General features: G+C 35.2%; 1 protein-coding gene across 1 annotated transcript in view; it reads right to left on the reverse strand.

The window, feature by feature from the left end:
* Root (ciliary rootlet coiled-coil, rootletin) overlaps positions 1 to 17481 on the reverse strand; it is a 57627-nt gene that overhangs the window by 26625 nt on the left and 13521 nt on the right. The window contains exons 2-16 of the mRNA XM_073093698.1: positions 10450 to 10548; positions 9980 to 10162; positions 9219 to 9397; positions 6686 to 6851; positions 6054 to 6263; positions 5388 to 5576; positions 4945 to 5081; positions 4386 to 4500; positions 3923 to 4028; positions 3515 to 3645; positions 3110 to 3261; positions 2385 to 2530; positions 1619 to 1749; positions 968 to 1164; positions 393 to 558 (exon numbers count right to left, since the gene is read on the reverse strand). Coding sequence (XP_072949799.1) covers positions 393 to 558; positions 968 to 1164; positions 1619 to 1749; positions 2385 to 2530; positions 3110 to 3261; positions 3515 to 3645; positions 3923 to 4028; positions 4386 to 4500; positions 4945 to 5081; positions 5388 to 5576; positions 6054 to 6263; positions 6686 to 6851; positions 9219 to 9397; positions 9980 to 10162; positions 10450 to 10548 — 2307 coding nt within the window. The remainder of the gene's footprint in view (positions 1 to 392; positions 559 to 967; positions 1165 to 1618; positions 1750 to 2384; positions 2531 to 3109; positions 3262 to 3514; positions 3646 to 3922; positions 4029 to 4385; positions 4501 to 4944; positions 5082 to 5387; positions 5577 to 6053; positions 6264 to 6685; positions 6852 to 9218; positions 9398 to 9979; positions 10163 to 10449; positions 10549 to 17481) is intronic.

Below are 17481 nucleotides of genomic sequence, written 5' to 3' on the forward strand. Positions count from 1 at the left end.
CGTCTCCAGCGAGTCGCGTTCGCTCGTTCCCCCGTTCGCCGCGACAGTCCGCTTTACGCCGCTGTTATATACGCTTTTCTACGCAAGTACCTATCGTCTAACATTTCGTATCTCCCACCTTCAGTTGAATCTCGTTACAACATACTTTTTTAATAGCTGGCTCTGCACATAGACCTTTAATGTTTTACATAGCTACTATTAATTTCGTCTTAAATTTTCCTTATTAAATGAAGTGTAAATTATGTCATAATATCTTAATGTACATGCATAAGCATAGTGTCAATTACCTGAATAATATGTTTTTAATTGATTAACATTAATATAATGTATAATTTGTCTTTTTCTATTTTCAATGTGCATAAAAACCTATCTTCAATTATGCATATATTTACCTGTTTTTCCTCCCCGTCCTTAACATGATCGTCGACGGTCCTGTTCAGCCTGCCGATGGTCTCGTTGGCCTGCTCGAGACGTTGTTGCAGGCGGATTATCTCCTCGTTGAGCGTGTCCTTTTTACGCGCCATAGCCGTTAGTTGAGAGCTGAGTTCACCGCGCTCTCTGAAAATTTGAGTTATTTTTTTATGAAGAATGTACATTTAAAAAATATAATTGATTTTAAACAAATGCGTCTAAATATATTAGTGTGTGACTGTTTTTTTTTTATTTATTTCCTATTGGAATACTTTTTTACAATTGAATTATAGTACGGTCAATAGTACAAAACGTAAAAACAATGAATTCAGTTCAGTTATTAAGATTTTCGCACCAGCGATTAAAAGCGGTTTACGATTTAAGCGCACCAGTAATTTACTTCTATTTAGATTTTTTGGACTGTTGAATTGTTAGCTCTAACTTTGATATTAGCCACAAAGACCACTCCTCAATTCCGCTTCCTACTACACATTATTAATATTTCAAAATCTTAACTATACCAACCATTGGCCCCAACATTTGCCTATTCACCAACCTCATGACCTGCCGCAGCTCCATCTCCACCTTCTCGCGCTCGCTCTCGAGGAACTTGATCTTCTCGTACAGCGAGGCCTTGTCCGCCTCCAGCTCCATGCGGTTCTGCTCCGCGGCCAGCAGCTCCTTGCGCAGCGAGTTCAGGTCACCCTGCTGGTCTGATGACTGGCTGGATAGCGTTGACTTTTCATCTTCTAACTGCGTTATAAATATGAGTTATTATAAAACATATTTTAAGTTTAAATATCATGTTGTAGAAGAAATGAGACACGTGTTATGTTTCTTATTTTTTTTTCTAGGCGTCAGTCGACTTATGTATGTGTCTGTGTGCGCTAAGTAGCACTACAAAGAATGTTAATATCGCGAAAGAAAATAGACAAATAATTATTATAAAATATTTTTACATCATTTTACATTTGCAATAAGATAGAAAAACTAAAATACAGATTAAAATAAATCCTGTTTGTAAAGATACCGTTTGAAAAGGTCAGATTTTAATACTGCCGAATTGGACAAGAATGAATCACTGCCGCGCTGTAATCAGTAATCCAAAAAATAAAATACAATTAATGTTTTAAAACCGTTTTAAAACAGAGAACATGATCAATTCCACTAAAAGAAACATTTCTATATATGCTAATTATAAACTTACATGCTTAACATCTTCTAGAAGCTTCTTCTTATCACTCTCCAAGTTCCTCAGTGCAGACTGCAACTTCTCGACAAGGTCTTGTAAGTCGCCACGTTCTAGAATAGTCCGCTCCAGCTCTATTTCCAGCTCGCCTGTAAAAAAGGTGAAATAGGCTTTAGAAACATCGAATAAATAATTTATTATTTGAAAGAAACCTTGACTAATAAAAAAATAACTCAACCCTCAGGGCTAGCAATGTATAACTTCAGGTGAAAATTCAATGGTAATTTTATGTTTACTCAATTGTGGAGGGTAAAATTTTTATAGCATACACTAGTGGTGCCCGCGGCTTCGCCCGCATTTTAAAGAAATAATATGCCATACATAAACCGGACAATTTGTACCTGCATTGGAATGACAGTGGTGCCATTTGTCGAAAATTGGTCTTACCTATTTTTATTAAAAAATCAACAACACTATCAGATAGTGGAATAATATAGAGGGTGTATTTTTTTTTCAAAATGAACTCGTTCGATTCCCGGCTAGGGAAAAAGTTATTTTAAAAAAGTAATGATGCAGTTTTAGTTTTTATCAAAATCGGCCTCGTAACTCCTTTCAGCATTTTTCGCTAATCCTTATAGTTTCGGATTTGGCCCTGAAGGCCCGTTTTAAAAATTCACCCTGTATATAAAGATGTATGTTTCTTTGTTTATTGCTTCTTGACCACTTTCGTCATATAAACTTAACTTTTTGGTTATAACAAAAATGACGTCAATAGATAGCTTACTCCTGTTCTTCTCGAGATGCGCCAGTATAGAGTCGGCCTCGAGTTTCTGCTGGTCCAGCAGGTCGCGGCTCAGTGCCGCCTTGTTTAACTCCTCGCGCACAGACACTAACTCCGAACGCAGACGAGACGAACGCTCTTCTTCCGCTCTGGGGGAACAAAATATAATGTCTTAAGTACGAAGGTGGTGCTCCGGTTGCGTTCCTTTGGAGATCCCGGAGCTCTCTACGCAGCGCCGAGGACGGCCACCGGGGGGGTTTTAGTGCGGTAAGAATCCCACATAACCCTACGTCGCTCCCACGACACCGGGTACCTTTTGAAGGTTTCCCCCTCGTAAACAAAAAAAAAAGGGTACGAAGGTGGTAGAACCCTCTGGTTCGATTCCGGCGACACCACCGCCATACCTAATAACAGCAGTGTTAAACGCTACTGCGATTTGGTGTGAAGAGTGTGGTAACGGAGACACACTTTTCCGAAGAATTCTCATTAGTCCTCAGGGTTAGCGGCGCATCTGAAGACAACCTCAGGTAGAAATCGGATCTTATCTAGGTTAATTACAAAAATGTATGAGGGGCAGTAGCAACTTAGCGCGAAGACACGAGAACGCGAGAAAAATCCGATTCGTATCGGCTCCACATTCTCGATTCTCGTGCTTTTATGCAAGTAACATGTGATGCATTTTCCGTGCACCTACATTTTGATTTAATAATATCTGATTTAATATTTACCTCAATACCGACTCCCTGTTGGAGGCCTCTCTGTGCAAGTGGTCCACCTCGGCGTTGAGCGCTCGCTTCTCACTCTCCAAGCCCTCTATAGTTTTCTCCAATCTATTATTTAGCTTTTGCAACTTCTCGTAGTCCGATGTTAGAGATTCAACCTAGATAGTAAATAAAATTAGGGAAATCATATTTTGGTACTTTGTTTTTTTTAAGATATACATAAGTAATCACAAATAAAACAATAATAAAAAACATCTAGCTTTAGTGAAGTTTAAGAAGACTAACTGATCTTAATTTAACTTTAACACGTAAATCTAAACCAAATATATAATTACTTGATAAAAGTTACAATAAAAATCTTTACATATTGGATATCTTAGCCATATACTATTCTTATTTTCAATTTCTTACCATAGCATTAATCTCCACTCTGTTTCTTTCTAGATTGTTCTTATCAATTCTCAAAGCTTCTACTGTCTTCTGCAAGGACTCTTTCTCTTGAATTACTTGATTCAAATCTGCATTGGCCTGGTCTAGTTTAACTGAAAAAATAATTAGAAATTGCTATATAAGAGTGAAAACATAAAAAGGTATTTATTGTATTAAATATTTTCTCAGCCAAATTTTTGTTGTTTAAATTATAAATTTATTCTAACAGCTATTCGTTGTACTATTATTTTCCAATTTAAAAAGGATGGAGAAATAGTTTAGTCCTCAAATCTACCAGAAGCATGTCGCCATATAAAGTTGGTTAGAGGTACTATTGACGTATATAGATAAATTAAATAGCGGATAATAAAATAACTTATATGGTCATACCTTGCAAATCATTCACTTTACTCTCCAAAGATATTATATTGGAATCGGCGGCCTCGCAATGTTTTCTACTCGTCAACAGTTGCTCTCTGGAGTTCTGAAGTTTCACCTGCACAACAACAACACTTTAATGAATGTTTTAATAATATGAATATCTGCATTAAGGTCATTATTTGCTCTTTGTGGTTTAATTTCAACTTTATGCAATTTTAAACACCTCTGCGGCTTGGGTTGCAGACAGTGATTATACCACAACAGATCTGTGGGTAATACATTAGCACATTGTGTTTTTATATAATTCTTAGATTAGCAATTTTCTATAAAACTCAAATGACATTTGGAGTTAATTACAAATGTCCACGAGCAGCAATACCACTCATCATATGAACGGCATTTTTTTGTCTCTTTAAATGAGTACAAATCCTTACCTTCTCCAAGATCTAAAACAAACTAATATGAAGTTCACCTGCAGCTCATGTATCTGTATCTGGTACTTGTGCAAGGCGGCCTGCACGGCCGATATCGTGCTCTCCGCGAACGCCGTTGCATTGGCCGTCTGCGGCACGCCGCGTTTCGGCGATCTAAGTAAACGAAAAGAAAATTTAGGTCTTTTTTATTAAAAAAAAAACGCTTTTCACATAACTTAATAATCACAATTCCCTGAATCGTTGTGCCACTGTCTTAGCCCACAAAAGTCCAAGACAACTGTAATAAGCCTTAGATAGATTACAGGTACTCCAGTCTATGGACAGCAGTTATCACTTATCATCAGATGAAGCTCTATCCCTACTTCAAATACATAACCATAGACGACAACGGCTTATAAAATAATACAACCAGATTCAGAACATAAATTTTCCACTCATAATTGAACTGTCTTATTGTCTACTGTCTTATTAATACACATATCTTTAAATTTATATTATATTAGTACGACCATGAATCGTGGTTATCTCATACAACCACATAACATTAATAAATTAAAGTACAATATATTATCAAATGAATAAAAGATAAATATAAACCTGTCAGATAGATGCATGTGAGCCGGCATGGTATCAGTCTCAGAGTCGTGTATGAGGGCCCGAGCGACTTCTTCCAGTGCGGAACGCATTACGTTCGCTTCGGAACATAACGTCTCGGCGCATTCACACCGCTCCTCCTGTAAGATATAAAGGAATATATGTGAGGTATTATGAGGTATTGTTTTGTATGTTGAACAAGTTACTGAAACTACAGTGACACGGTAATCAAAATTTTCAACAAAGCTAGTTAGTAAAAAGTGAAAATATAATTTCATAAAATTTTTAGATTTCTCATAAAGTACGAACTTGCATTTATTATTGTTCAACGTTCAACCATGCGTCATCTGATATAAAAAGGGCAAAAACCTAAGGAAGGGTAATATCACGAGAAGGTTTTGTGCCTTGTCGTAATATTTCTCTCATATCAGTACTCATCAACTCACCAGCCCTTGCAGCTCGCCCAACAAGCGCTGTATGCGAGCGTCGCGCTCCCTCAGCTCCACCACAGCGTTGTCCCGCTGAGAATTCGCCTCGCGTAACTCTATCCGCATAGTCTCCACGGTCACGTTAGGTGTACTAGACGTCGCTGCGGTGTGTGGTGGCAGTCCCCCGCTAAAGCCTCGGTCTTCAGGCTAGAAATATTATACACAATTATTTTATGATAATTGATAATATTTTCGTACAAAGAAAGCACTAACCAAAATAAAATTACTTGAAACCTAAACATTGTGCTTCAATTATGTATGCTCAAGGTTATAAGAATTTTAAAATCATGCTGCACACATAAGAAAAATCATAAATATAGTCTTATTATTTACAAATCTAACCATGTAACTAAGCAATCTCATGTCCAAATATTTTTTTAATTTCCAATTGTGATAATATTTTGCATCTATTGAGAATAAAGTGATAATTTTATGAAATACAACCATAGTCTTTATGAAGTTATTTAATATTCATCCAAATATGACGTTATTTAACGCTTCAAGATTTTAGAAGAATATACAACTTCCAGGAGATCTTATTAAATTATGCTGCATTGTATATGTTGTACATCTTCTTGTATAGAAGAATTTTGAGAAAATTCATATGGCCTTGCAACCACTCACCTTCATACTCTGAGCAGCATAAGCGTTGATGGAGTAACCACTGAGTGTCCCAAGCAACTCCCTTGTAGCAGACTCCATGTCATTCTTCACACGGTACAGATCTCTTTCAGTGCTGGTCTGCAGTTCTGAGAAGAATCTCTTCACGGTGACAACCTCGCGCCAAAGACTTAGGAGGCGATTATGCTCGCTTGAGTAATAGTCGTTGAAGGCCTAGAGGAAAAATAAATCCATTTGATTTAATATCCAAATAATATACATAGTTTTAATGTAATTTAATAATCTCCATAAAACATATCTGTATGTGTTTCTATGCATCAGGTTTTTACTGCAGATTTGTATAAAAACAACAAAAACATAATTTTGAAACTTACAGCATTATTGATAAAAATAAATATACAATATATGTAAGATAATGCTAGAATAAATATATTCTGAAATGATATTCCAAACTTGTTTTCCTCTTAAAATTATATCATAACAAAATACATATATAATTTTATTGTAGCATGATTATACATTGAAATTAATTCTTTATTAAAAATCGATTTTTGAAAACCCACTAAAATAACCATACTAACAATGAATAGCATAGTATATGGAAAGCTTTTTCAAACTTATCTAAGTATACCAACCTGCTCCTCATCCTTCCACTCATCCTCCTTAATGGACATCTCATCCCGCAACGCCTCCCAGTCATTGGTTAGCTTCTGCAGGTCATTGGTGAGAGCCTCGTTAAGCTGGTGAGACTCCTCCAGTTGGTCACGGAGTAAGTTGTTTTGTGACACTAGCTTTTCACACCTGTACATAACAATGTATTAATTAAATGCATAATAGAAAACTAAATGTATTAACCACACATATGGTTCATCTTTTTAACCGACTTCAAAAAGGAGGTGGTTATCAATTCGGCCGGTATATTTTTTTTTTTCTTTTTCTATGTATGTACACGAATTACTCCGCCGTTAGTGGACCGATTTTAATAATTCTTTTTTTATTTTATAGAGACGAGCTGGAAGTTGGTCCCATTTAAATAGAATATATAGGTTAGAATCCATCGATGGGTTCTGGAGAAAATGAGAGGAACTCCTCCACCCATGTAAATATAATAGCCATAACTTCGCCGTTTATGAACCTATTTTAATGCCTTTAATTTCGTGAGTGGACAATTGCTACAAGTTGGTCCCATTTAAATATGACGAGGATCAGAGTGGGTTCTGGAGACAAAATATGTAACTCCTCAACCGATGGCTATAATTGAGTTTTGTTTGAAAACATTTGGTGTAGGTTCTAATGAAATTGCAAAACCAGTTTATCATTGACTATTTAAGGGTCTGATAACGTGGCTCAGAGTCAAAATATGTAACTCCTCAACCGATGGGAATAATTGAGTTTTGTTTGAAGATATTTGGTGTAGGTTCTAATGATATTACAAAGCCAGTTCATCATTGACTATTTAAGGGCCTGATAATGTGGCTCGGAGACAAAATATGTAACGCCTCAACCAATGGGAATAATTGAGTTGTATTTGAAGATATTTGGTGTAGGTTCTAATGAAATTGCAAAGCCATTTCATCATTGACTATTTAGTTAGGTTAGGTTGGAACATATAAGACAATATAAAATTAAGCGAGCAGGGCACGGCAGCGCCCTGCGAGCGGGCGGTTCCAATCAATGTAAACTCAGACCTTACCTGCATTCATGATCACGTTTATACAATTTTATATTGTATTAATATAAATGTTAGTATGTCATCACTACAAAGGGTGAAAAAAAATTTTTAACAAAAAATACAACCGACTTCTATGTCACTATTTATATACATATTTCTGAAGTCTGCGGTCATATTAGACACGCTGTTTACATCATTATCCAACAAAATATATTAAGCACCGACTTCAGACATATGTACTAAACCAACATTTATTTCAATTATTTTTTACTTTGTAGTGACATACAAGTCGGTTGTATTTTTTGTTAAAAAATTTTTTGTAGCACCTAGCATGCAGTGGAGTCATTGCTATGTTGTGTGTGTTTAGTTGGTAGACTACTGTCTGCTAATTCACTACTAATTAGTTACTATTTCTACCTCATAAATACGGTCAACCTTAAGTAGGGCTAAAGTTGTATTTGGAGTTGATTACAGACATGTATCAACATAATATTAGTCTACTTTGCTACCTAAATGTCATAAAAGAGGAATATCTATTCTTCAAATTGCTTAACAATAAGGGTCGAGTTAAAGTAGTCTGAACAAGAAAACAATATTGATATAGTCTGTGCCAAACTGCTAGTCCACTCTGAATATAGAAGCTGCGTTAGTTTGCTCTTATGTTGCTATGGAGTATATGCTTGTGGTTCTGTTCGACTACACCTGCGCGCATTAACTTCAGAGCGGACCAGTGTTGGCAACCGTACGATAATTATCGTACATGTACGATAATTTGATACCACCGTACGATGTACGATTGCGAGTCATTATCGTACGCAAATGTACGATAATTGGCTACTTGAAACTTTTTGGGAAACTGTTTTAATGAATTCATAAACGTATTATATATGCCTTTCATAGATCATTTTTTCGAAAAAAGGGCTATTTATTAATAAAAAATATATTTTTATTACGGTAAACGGAACGCGTGCATCGCGCCTAATGATGTGCCGAGTCGGCCATTTTTGGTATTCGAGTACTTTAGTACTCATATAAAAAAGAATCGAGTCAGTACTCGAGTCCAAAGTACTCGAGTACTTTGCACACAACATACAGTCCAATAGCACGGAAGAGCAAAAAAAAAAAAAAAAAAAACAAAAACACTCACAACACAAAATTTCACATCTCTAATCGCGCCCGGGTGCGCGGTGCACCCATGTGAAAATCATAAAACTCGAAAAATGACGTGTCGGGCCGGTCGGGCAGTAGAGTGCAATATAAATTTATGATAAATAACTATTTTCATTAATAACTAACGCGTTCTTATGAAATGTACGATAATTTTTCGGCAGATACGATAATTTTACGCCCCTGGTACGATCAGCGCCATCTCCCAGGTTGCCAACACTGGAGCGGACTTGAAGTTTCGCGCGGACTATACTTTGACCATCTTGTTATTGGTTATATCTGAACCTTACATTCAACTTTTAATATGATAAGTGTAATAATAAACGTACTTGCGTTTCTCTTCATCCAGCCGGCGCAACGCGGTGTCCAGGTCGTTGATGCGCTCCTCCCTGCGCGTGTCGGGCGGCGGCGCCGGCAGCGCGACGCTCTTCGGCCGGTACGCCTCGCTGCGCGGCGTCTCCGCCATCTGGTTCTCCAGCTCTGCGCATCGCTGCTTGTATTGCAGCACCTTAGTGATGGAATTTGATAAAGTGCGTACGTTTGAAATGCTTTGGGCGCTTTTCTTGGGATTGTTTGGTTTATACGACGACAAGAAGAGAGGGTTGATTGCGTATGCTTAAAACTACCGGGCTACCGGCGATGTATCGTAGTTTTTACTAATTTAATACTATGAGATTTTTATTTACCAACAAAATTGACAGTTTACTGACTTGACAGTAACGTGACACTGACATTCTTGTTAGATATTATGTCATTATTTGGGAAACTTTGGCAAAGTAATTCAGAGTATACAGTGTTCCTGGTTTTTCTCTTTGACCGGTTTTGCAATAAAATAAAAATGAAATGGAAGTTTTTTTATATCCATAGCTCCATTTCTCGTATCGTGGACGGCCTAAATACACAAAAAATGCTCAGAGCAAAAATCAAAATTGATATAGGTATTGTAGATATTTGCACAGTCAGGATATAAACCCGAACCCCATTGCATCTCAGACTGTTGTTACTAATAATGCCTATAAGAAAAACAATGTAATAAACGCAGTTCAGTCCTACCCTATTATTTATAGGTTACTATACACTTTGGTCTTACCTTTGCTTGCAACCTCGATACCAATGCAGCTTGTCCTTGTTGAGCACGTCGATAGGCGTCCAACCTGCGCTTGTGGTCTGCACTCTCCCCGGCTAGGCGGGCCCGGAGCTCGTCATTCTGCCGTCGCAAGTCACTGCTCACACTCCCCACTGGAGAGTCCATTTCAGGTGGACTTTCCGGTGACTTCTGGATAACATTAGATTAGATAACTCAGATCTATAACTGACTTTCTATTAAGACGTGAGTCAAACATAAAACTCTTTTAAATACCTAAAAATCGTCCCAAGTCAACAATTCCAACTAAGAACTCCAAGTTTTGGAATGTTTCAGTTTTTCAAATTTAGAATGTCGCTTTTCAAATTCAGTTTTATACTCTTAAAAATTAGGAAAAGGGAACAATTGAAATTGGACTCACTAAATAAATACATGAAAATAACGTTTATTTATACTAGGTAAGTAAATCAACGTACCTCCTTCTTCAGACGTTGATGGGGAAGCGTCCCAGTTGGCCTCCGTCCGATAGGAGCACGCGCGCTCCTCGGCGTCGTCAAACCTTCCCTTGCAGGCAACTGAAACAAATAAATATATACCACTATGTTCCAAAATTAAAACGCACTTACCTTTCATATTCTGAGCTTAACCAGAGGCCAACAATGACTCAGAAAAAACCTATAATTATCTTTGGTATTATTTTCTTAAAAACAATGCTTTCAACCTGAAAAGTAACTTTCTTTTTGGACTTCCTTTTATGCTTCACTTCATAAAACAGATGGCGATAAGATTTCAATTCGAATGCCATTACGACTTAAAACAGGTCACAAAAGAGGTTTTGCTTAGTTATTCTTTTTTCGGAAGAATACAAATTGCGGTGCAAATGCACCGAGTTACACCACCAACTGGCGGTACATGAAGGGGGCTGTGGCTATCGGGCTAAGCATCTAATTACCACCGCCTGTGTATTCGCTTACTTACTCATACACCTTCAACTGGGGTTAATAACCCGTCCCTTTTCAGCACTGAATAATTAACATGTAGACAAACCCCCAAACTCTATAAAGAATTTCTGAACCACTTATAATTATACCTACGTCGAAGGAAATAGAAGCATCAATATTAATTTTATTGGTATTTAATAACTAGGGACGCAATGTTAATGAACGAATAAATCACGTCGGAATTACATAAGTTAGGTACATAACTAAACTTTTTAGCTTAAGACACCGTTAAACCGTTAACGATATAAAATAGCTAAGCAATGATTTTATTATTTTTCTATAAAATATCGTTGAGCTAAAATAACAAAGGAGTTAGTTAACTGTGCTACTTTTGGATTGTTTTCACCTTTTCAAAAGTAAATTTAAACGATCAATGATTATCAATATATTATTTTATCATGGACCTAAATACGTATGTATTTTCAAACATATCCTTGGGCGATTCCTTTTAAATACTTATTAGGTTTAAATAGATTTTTCGACAAGTTGATACTTTAAAATACCTAGCCCAAATAATCAATAACAACGTGCCTAAGTATTGTTACACCCGAATAATTAATATTCAACTATCTGTTCTGTCATTCTTGGTAAAATAGGCCACTGAACTGAGCCAATTAATCAATTTACAAACACGCGAAAGGCCTTTCTCAATTCCTTTTCATTGATAATACGTATCCTAGCAACCCAATCAGGACAGACGCTTCCCCTAAACTTTGCCCTAATTTCGGTAATTCCTGCTAAAGAACGGTTTCTTATAGGACTTATACGTGGAGTATAAACATACTTATTTGTTACAAAGGTCCTTATATGATTTTCGTGTGTTTATTTGATTTCCAAATTATTTCTACTCTTGAGATCATCTTATTTGCATTGACGGGGTTTGTAGATAGATATACTATTATTGATTAATGTTAATGAACAATTTGCACATATTTGACGTTGTAACAACACCAGTTACAACTTCATTGAAATCTGTATGAAACACCTTGATACAGACTACTCTTTTCCGTCTCCATGCTAATTAAATGCTACACATAATAGGTAGGAAAGTTAGTACTACGATCACCTAAGTAGTTATTGGTTGGATAAATTATATACTTCGCTAAATCATACTCAAAAGTTTAGTATGTGTCTAATTAGAAATCTTATACGTCATATGTTGAGTACTCATGCCTAAAAGGCATTATAGCGATACCTACAATGAATCACACGATACGATATAATAAAATCAATACGGTGAATTTATTGATTATAACTTAGTATAATATGCAATAAATGTATAACATAAATAGCTACACCATTACGTTTTATACTCACCAATTTTTGTTGTTTATTTACTGCATGTAGAAAGAACTTAGCGACTCAACAGCAAACACTCCAAGTAATCATTACCAAGTCTATCCTTTCCGACGCCTGATGCAATTAATATAGCAACAATTAGATTTATCGATATCACATTAGTCATGGTGCAGGTAAAAACACATTTTTAAACCTATTCACGTGTACTCACAAGAGACGGGGTGGCAATACTACTACAAAATTTACGATTTCTGATATTTTTAGGGGTAACGTTACGCGTGAGTGGACACCCCATTTGTTTAAGTACGGTGTGTTGATAACGATAGCATATACAATTTATGCACTCAGGTATGTAGTAGGTACATGTTCGTATATGCAAAGAGAGGTAAGCTTACTTACTATCTATTTGCGTGTATATGTTTAGTACAAATATATTTATAATGCGATAATCAAAATCATAAACGTTGGATTGTTATTTTTATTATCGGATAACTTAAATAGGCATAAAAGGCAGAATATTAAATGGTCTTTTAGTAGACTTACATAGATTAGTAAAGATTACTCACTCCTAACAAGAAAATGTAACCAGTTTTGACAATTTAAATTTGTAACTGTCGTCTATTTTCGTGTTTGAAAAATATTAAAAATGTAGTTTTTAGATCATTTACGAATGAAAGGATATTTCTCCGCACTTACTCTTCGATTTCGTGTTTTTTCACCATGTCGGCATTGTTCCGCGTAAATTACACTATGACAGCCATTAAATCGCTGACAGAATTGTCAGCAGTTTAAGGCATTTAATGGCTGCCTTCAATTACAAGGCGGTGAGATATCTATACTTATCTATGTAGATTTACAATAAAATTTTGGTATTTTCTTGATTCGGTTATTTTTTGTTAAAGTTATTTTCAATTGACTATTTATAGACAATGCTGTCCTACTGCTGGGCACGGATCTCCTCACAAAGTAAAAGCCACAATCCACGCACTAGCTAAGTGCGTATTGGTAGTCTTCACACACTTGTAGGGATATTTTTCAAAGAACTCTCATGTGTGTAGGTATCCTCACGAGGTTTTCCTTGATCGTTTAAACAAGTAATCATTAAATTGTAATACATATATGACTTAGATAGGGACCTATAGGGATTTGAACCTGGGTTCCCTCGATTGAGTGACTAAATATCACTACAATTTCACAGTAAAGTAAAACACAATCTGCATAGGTCTTAAACCCATAAAGCCTATATACTGACGTCAGCACGCAAGCTACGCAAGGGGTTATCGACCGATATCACGATCGCTTGATAACAGCTGATACCTACTGCTAGATACTACCAGTTACCACACAATCACAGCACATGGCGACCAGTAAAACGCAGCAAATTTAACTGTGTTAATAAAAAGACAATCTGTTATTAATTTTATAATTGTAGCAGCAGGATTTGCATTTTGTTTTGTAAAGTACGCGAAAATACAAAGTCACCTTTTTCGCGAGTGCAAATTTAGTTTCCAGACCGACCTGCCTAACAATGCGAAGAGGCCTATGCATCTAAAGGCCTAGTAAAGGCCTATTATCAAGTGCTGTATGGTCAATGGATAACATAAAGTATATGGATGTATGTAATACATTTTATGAGTAATAAGTGGCTTTGCTGATGACCCGCGTGACACAGTTGTGATCGCATCACGGTATCACGCAGAGTTCAGAGATTTCTGACTATGTCTATAATAATTGCGATCTGTTTACTTAAGATTTAAACGATTTATATGGTCACAATGACTAAAATCTTCTAAATACATAGCTTGCTGTCTTTATATCACGGGACATAGAATAAAAGCAAAATTCTGATAAGTAGGTACTTTTGCTCGATTCAATTGCGATTATGAATAACACAAGTTTGTTCAACTACTCACAGGGAGGTTTGCGAGGGTATAAACCCCAAAAGATTATCCCTGGCCCCAGGGACCTAGACATTCACTTACATTTTATTGAAACCAGCTTAGTTTATACATAAAAAATTGAAAGTACTTGACATTCACTACACTCACTTTCGTATTATATACAGTAGAAGTATGTAAAGAGCCCAGAACCCATGTTGCAAAAGGGAAATGTGATAAAAAGTTATTATTGTAACGGGGATGGCATCCACATCCTTATCATGTTTTTACAGAATGCACTCCGTTTATCTTGCTGCCCCGCTAAAGTTTCATATTTTTCAACCTTGGTACACTGACCTCTAAAATAAATTATGTAACATTAATTTAATATAATGCTAGTCGGCAACGCCACAAAAAAAATATAATGTAAATATTTTATTTTAATTTCCAAAATACTTAACTCTTCGACTTAACTATTCAAAAATCGTTTCTTAGCAACAGACTGTATTTATCAAAACCAGGAGCGTGCGATTATAGGTATTCAAATTCTACGAATTGATTACATTTTTATTGGACTTAAGTCCAACTAAGAAAGAAAAAAACTGGCTAGGGCGTTGCATGGAACTTCATCTAAATCTAAAACAGCATTTGTTATGATTATGAATTCTGACTGCAACCGCAACTACGAGGGGAATGGGACCTACTCCACCAACCTGCTTCAATTCACATTGGTGGAGTTAATTGCCAGGGAATAAATAGTGCTTTTATTATTGTAGTGTATTATTGTAGTGTATTGTGCATTATTGTAGTGTACATAATAAATAAATAGTGCATCTATTACTTTTTTCTATGATTCAGTAACTGGATCCAATGTTAATCTTGGTCCAATCGAGAGGCTCGCTCGCACGTAAACAATGATGTTATCAAGCAAGAGTTAGCTGACGCAAGTGGACACGGTCCACGCGCCTCCGGAGCATCTTGCGGTCATTCACACCACGTATCTTATCACTTGTTATTGATCCAACTCCAAATATTATTTATGTCCTCGATATCACAGAAAGTATGCGAATCGTCAACGATAAGAATAGGCTGTTTCTAAAATTCTTTAGGCTTATCGATGGCTTAAAATACGTTACAATGAAAGTACAGGAAAATAATGTTTGTGGTTCCAATGCCACGACTTTTCCGCCTTCTACAAGTAGTGTATTTCTGCTGTGTTGAGGGTTGAAGAGACTTTTGAATTCAAATGTCCAAGTAGAGTGGTAGAGTCTGTATAAAATTAAAAGTACTCATAATGATATAAGTGCACGCCTTCCTGTAGAATTATATTTTTTGCCCCCCGCCTTCCGGACGTTTTCAAGTACCATACATAAGCGAAACAAGGTTAAAATTTCTCAACTCGAATGTCAGTAACAGAGTAGAGCCAAGAATATAATTTTAGTCTCAAAACTCACTCCGATATTTGGCATTCAACTTGTTTTCTTCAAAGTATTCCTTGAGTATTTACTTGAAGCACTAAACATGTTTAATTAATGTTTAATGGCAAACAATTCCAACATAGATTTAAGTAAATTTTGGAAAAAAATATTATGTAATTACATAATTGATGGCAAACAATTAGATTTAAGTAAATTTAGGAAAAATAGTTTTTATGTAATTACATAATTAGGCAGTATTGTTTTACACAGGCAATTAAGTATTCTATATGGATAGTACATAGTTTATCCATATCAGATAGGTACATAAAACACAAGAGCCCAGCTATTACTCCTTATAATTTCGCCAAGTTTGGATTAGTTTTCCAAAATTCGAAGGAATTAGTTAACGTATCCCTATAACTCGCGTGACGGTGGTACTAACTGGGTCACAGCAAACATTTACATCATTTACGACCCAATGATAAAACTGCTGAATTATGAAAACTGCTATGTGAAAATATAGCGAAGAAATTAGGAATAGCTCGTGGTATAAAAACGTATTTATTCTTCATCGGGGTGTACACGTAAATTACATTGAACTCTGTATGTAATTTAAATCTGCATTATTCCAAGCTTATTTAACCACTTGATATGTTAAACAAAAATATTTATAACTAAGTATTAGAACCTAAAACATAATAAATATCTAAATACGTCATACCTATATTTATTAAATAAACCAGCGACAATATAGGGAACATCAGCAAATTTGGAATACTGGTTTGTTTTTTGAGAATAAGTAGAGAAGAAAATGGCTTAGCCCAATAAAAAATACATCAAATGGTTAGAAAATAATTAAACTGTAATAATAAAAATAATAAAACAAAACGAAAGCTAAGAACATTATCAAAATTTTAGTCAACCTAAAAAACTCCAAAAGCTTCTTTTGACTTATGGTGCAGATAATTTGGAATATAGTATTCCAAATTATGATCACCTTTTTTTCTTTGACTTCGCTTACAGTTTACCCAACTATTGCACGCCTCACAAGCGAAGCGTTGAGGTAGTGCTCTACTCTCGACATTTCAAAAAAAGCAGTTTTCTCGAAACTGAAATTGATTTTTTGTTATTTATATTGCACTTATAGGTTAATTTGAGTGTACTAATATCAAGTCAAATAATTTATCAGGCACATAAAATATATTTTAATAACAATTTTTTTGTTTAACATAGTAAATAATAATATTAAACATAATCTTTTCTGGACGTCCGTGTATGGACGGGTTTATGTGGCATCAAAATTGGTCGAAAAAATGATCGTATCGGAATATTTTTTTTTTTAATTATCTAAAGTAACACACGAAATAATTTCTTAGTCAATATGAGCGTTTAATTCACTGTCATTAAATTATTATTTATAAAAAACTAATACAACAACAATCAAAAAAAAATTGCTAAACTTCTTTAAAATCATTTTTTTTTATTTGTTTATTGAATAGAAATAAATAATAAAAAATTAAAAAAAAAAAGTCAAATGTAAAATCTTAAGTTGTAACCTCGTGAATATAACTCCATCTGATATCTATAAATGGTACTTTTTTACAAGACAAAAAAAATGAGATTATGAGGCGTGCACTTTTGGATTTTCCAAACTTTTTTTATTTGCTTACAGTTTTATAGTTTTTAGTTCTTTTGGTAATAATTTTTATAGCAATATAGCTTACATTAATATAATTATTAAGTAATAATCAGTCACAATTTGGGTATTCCAAATTAACAACATGACATCCTACACCTAACATTTCATATCACATTTTTAATTTCAGAAATATTGACAAAATAAAAGTAAAACCATTAACTAAAAAGGTTGCTTATTAGTTTAAATAATTACAATAAATATTTTATGTATCATA

The sequence above is a fragment of the Epargyreus clarus genome, unplaced genomic scaffold (assembly GCF_041222505.1).
Source record: "Epargyreus clarus isolate Ecla_fem2 unplaced genomic scaffold, WU_Ecla_fem_2.2 ptg000005l, whole genome shotgun sequence".
Classification (NCBI taxonomy): Eukaryota; Metazoa; Arthropoda; class Insecta; order Lepidoptera; family Hesperiidae; genus Epargyreus; species Epargyreus clarus.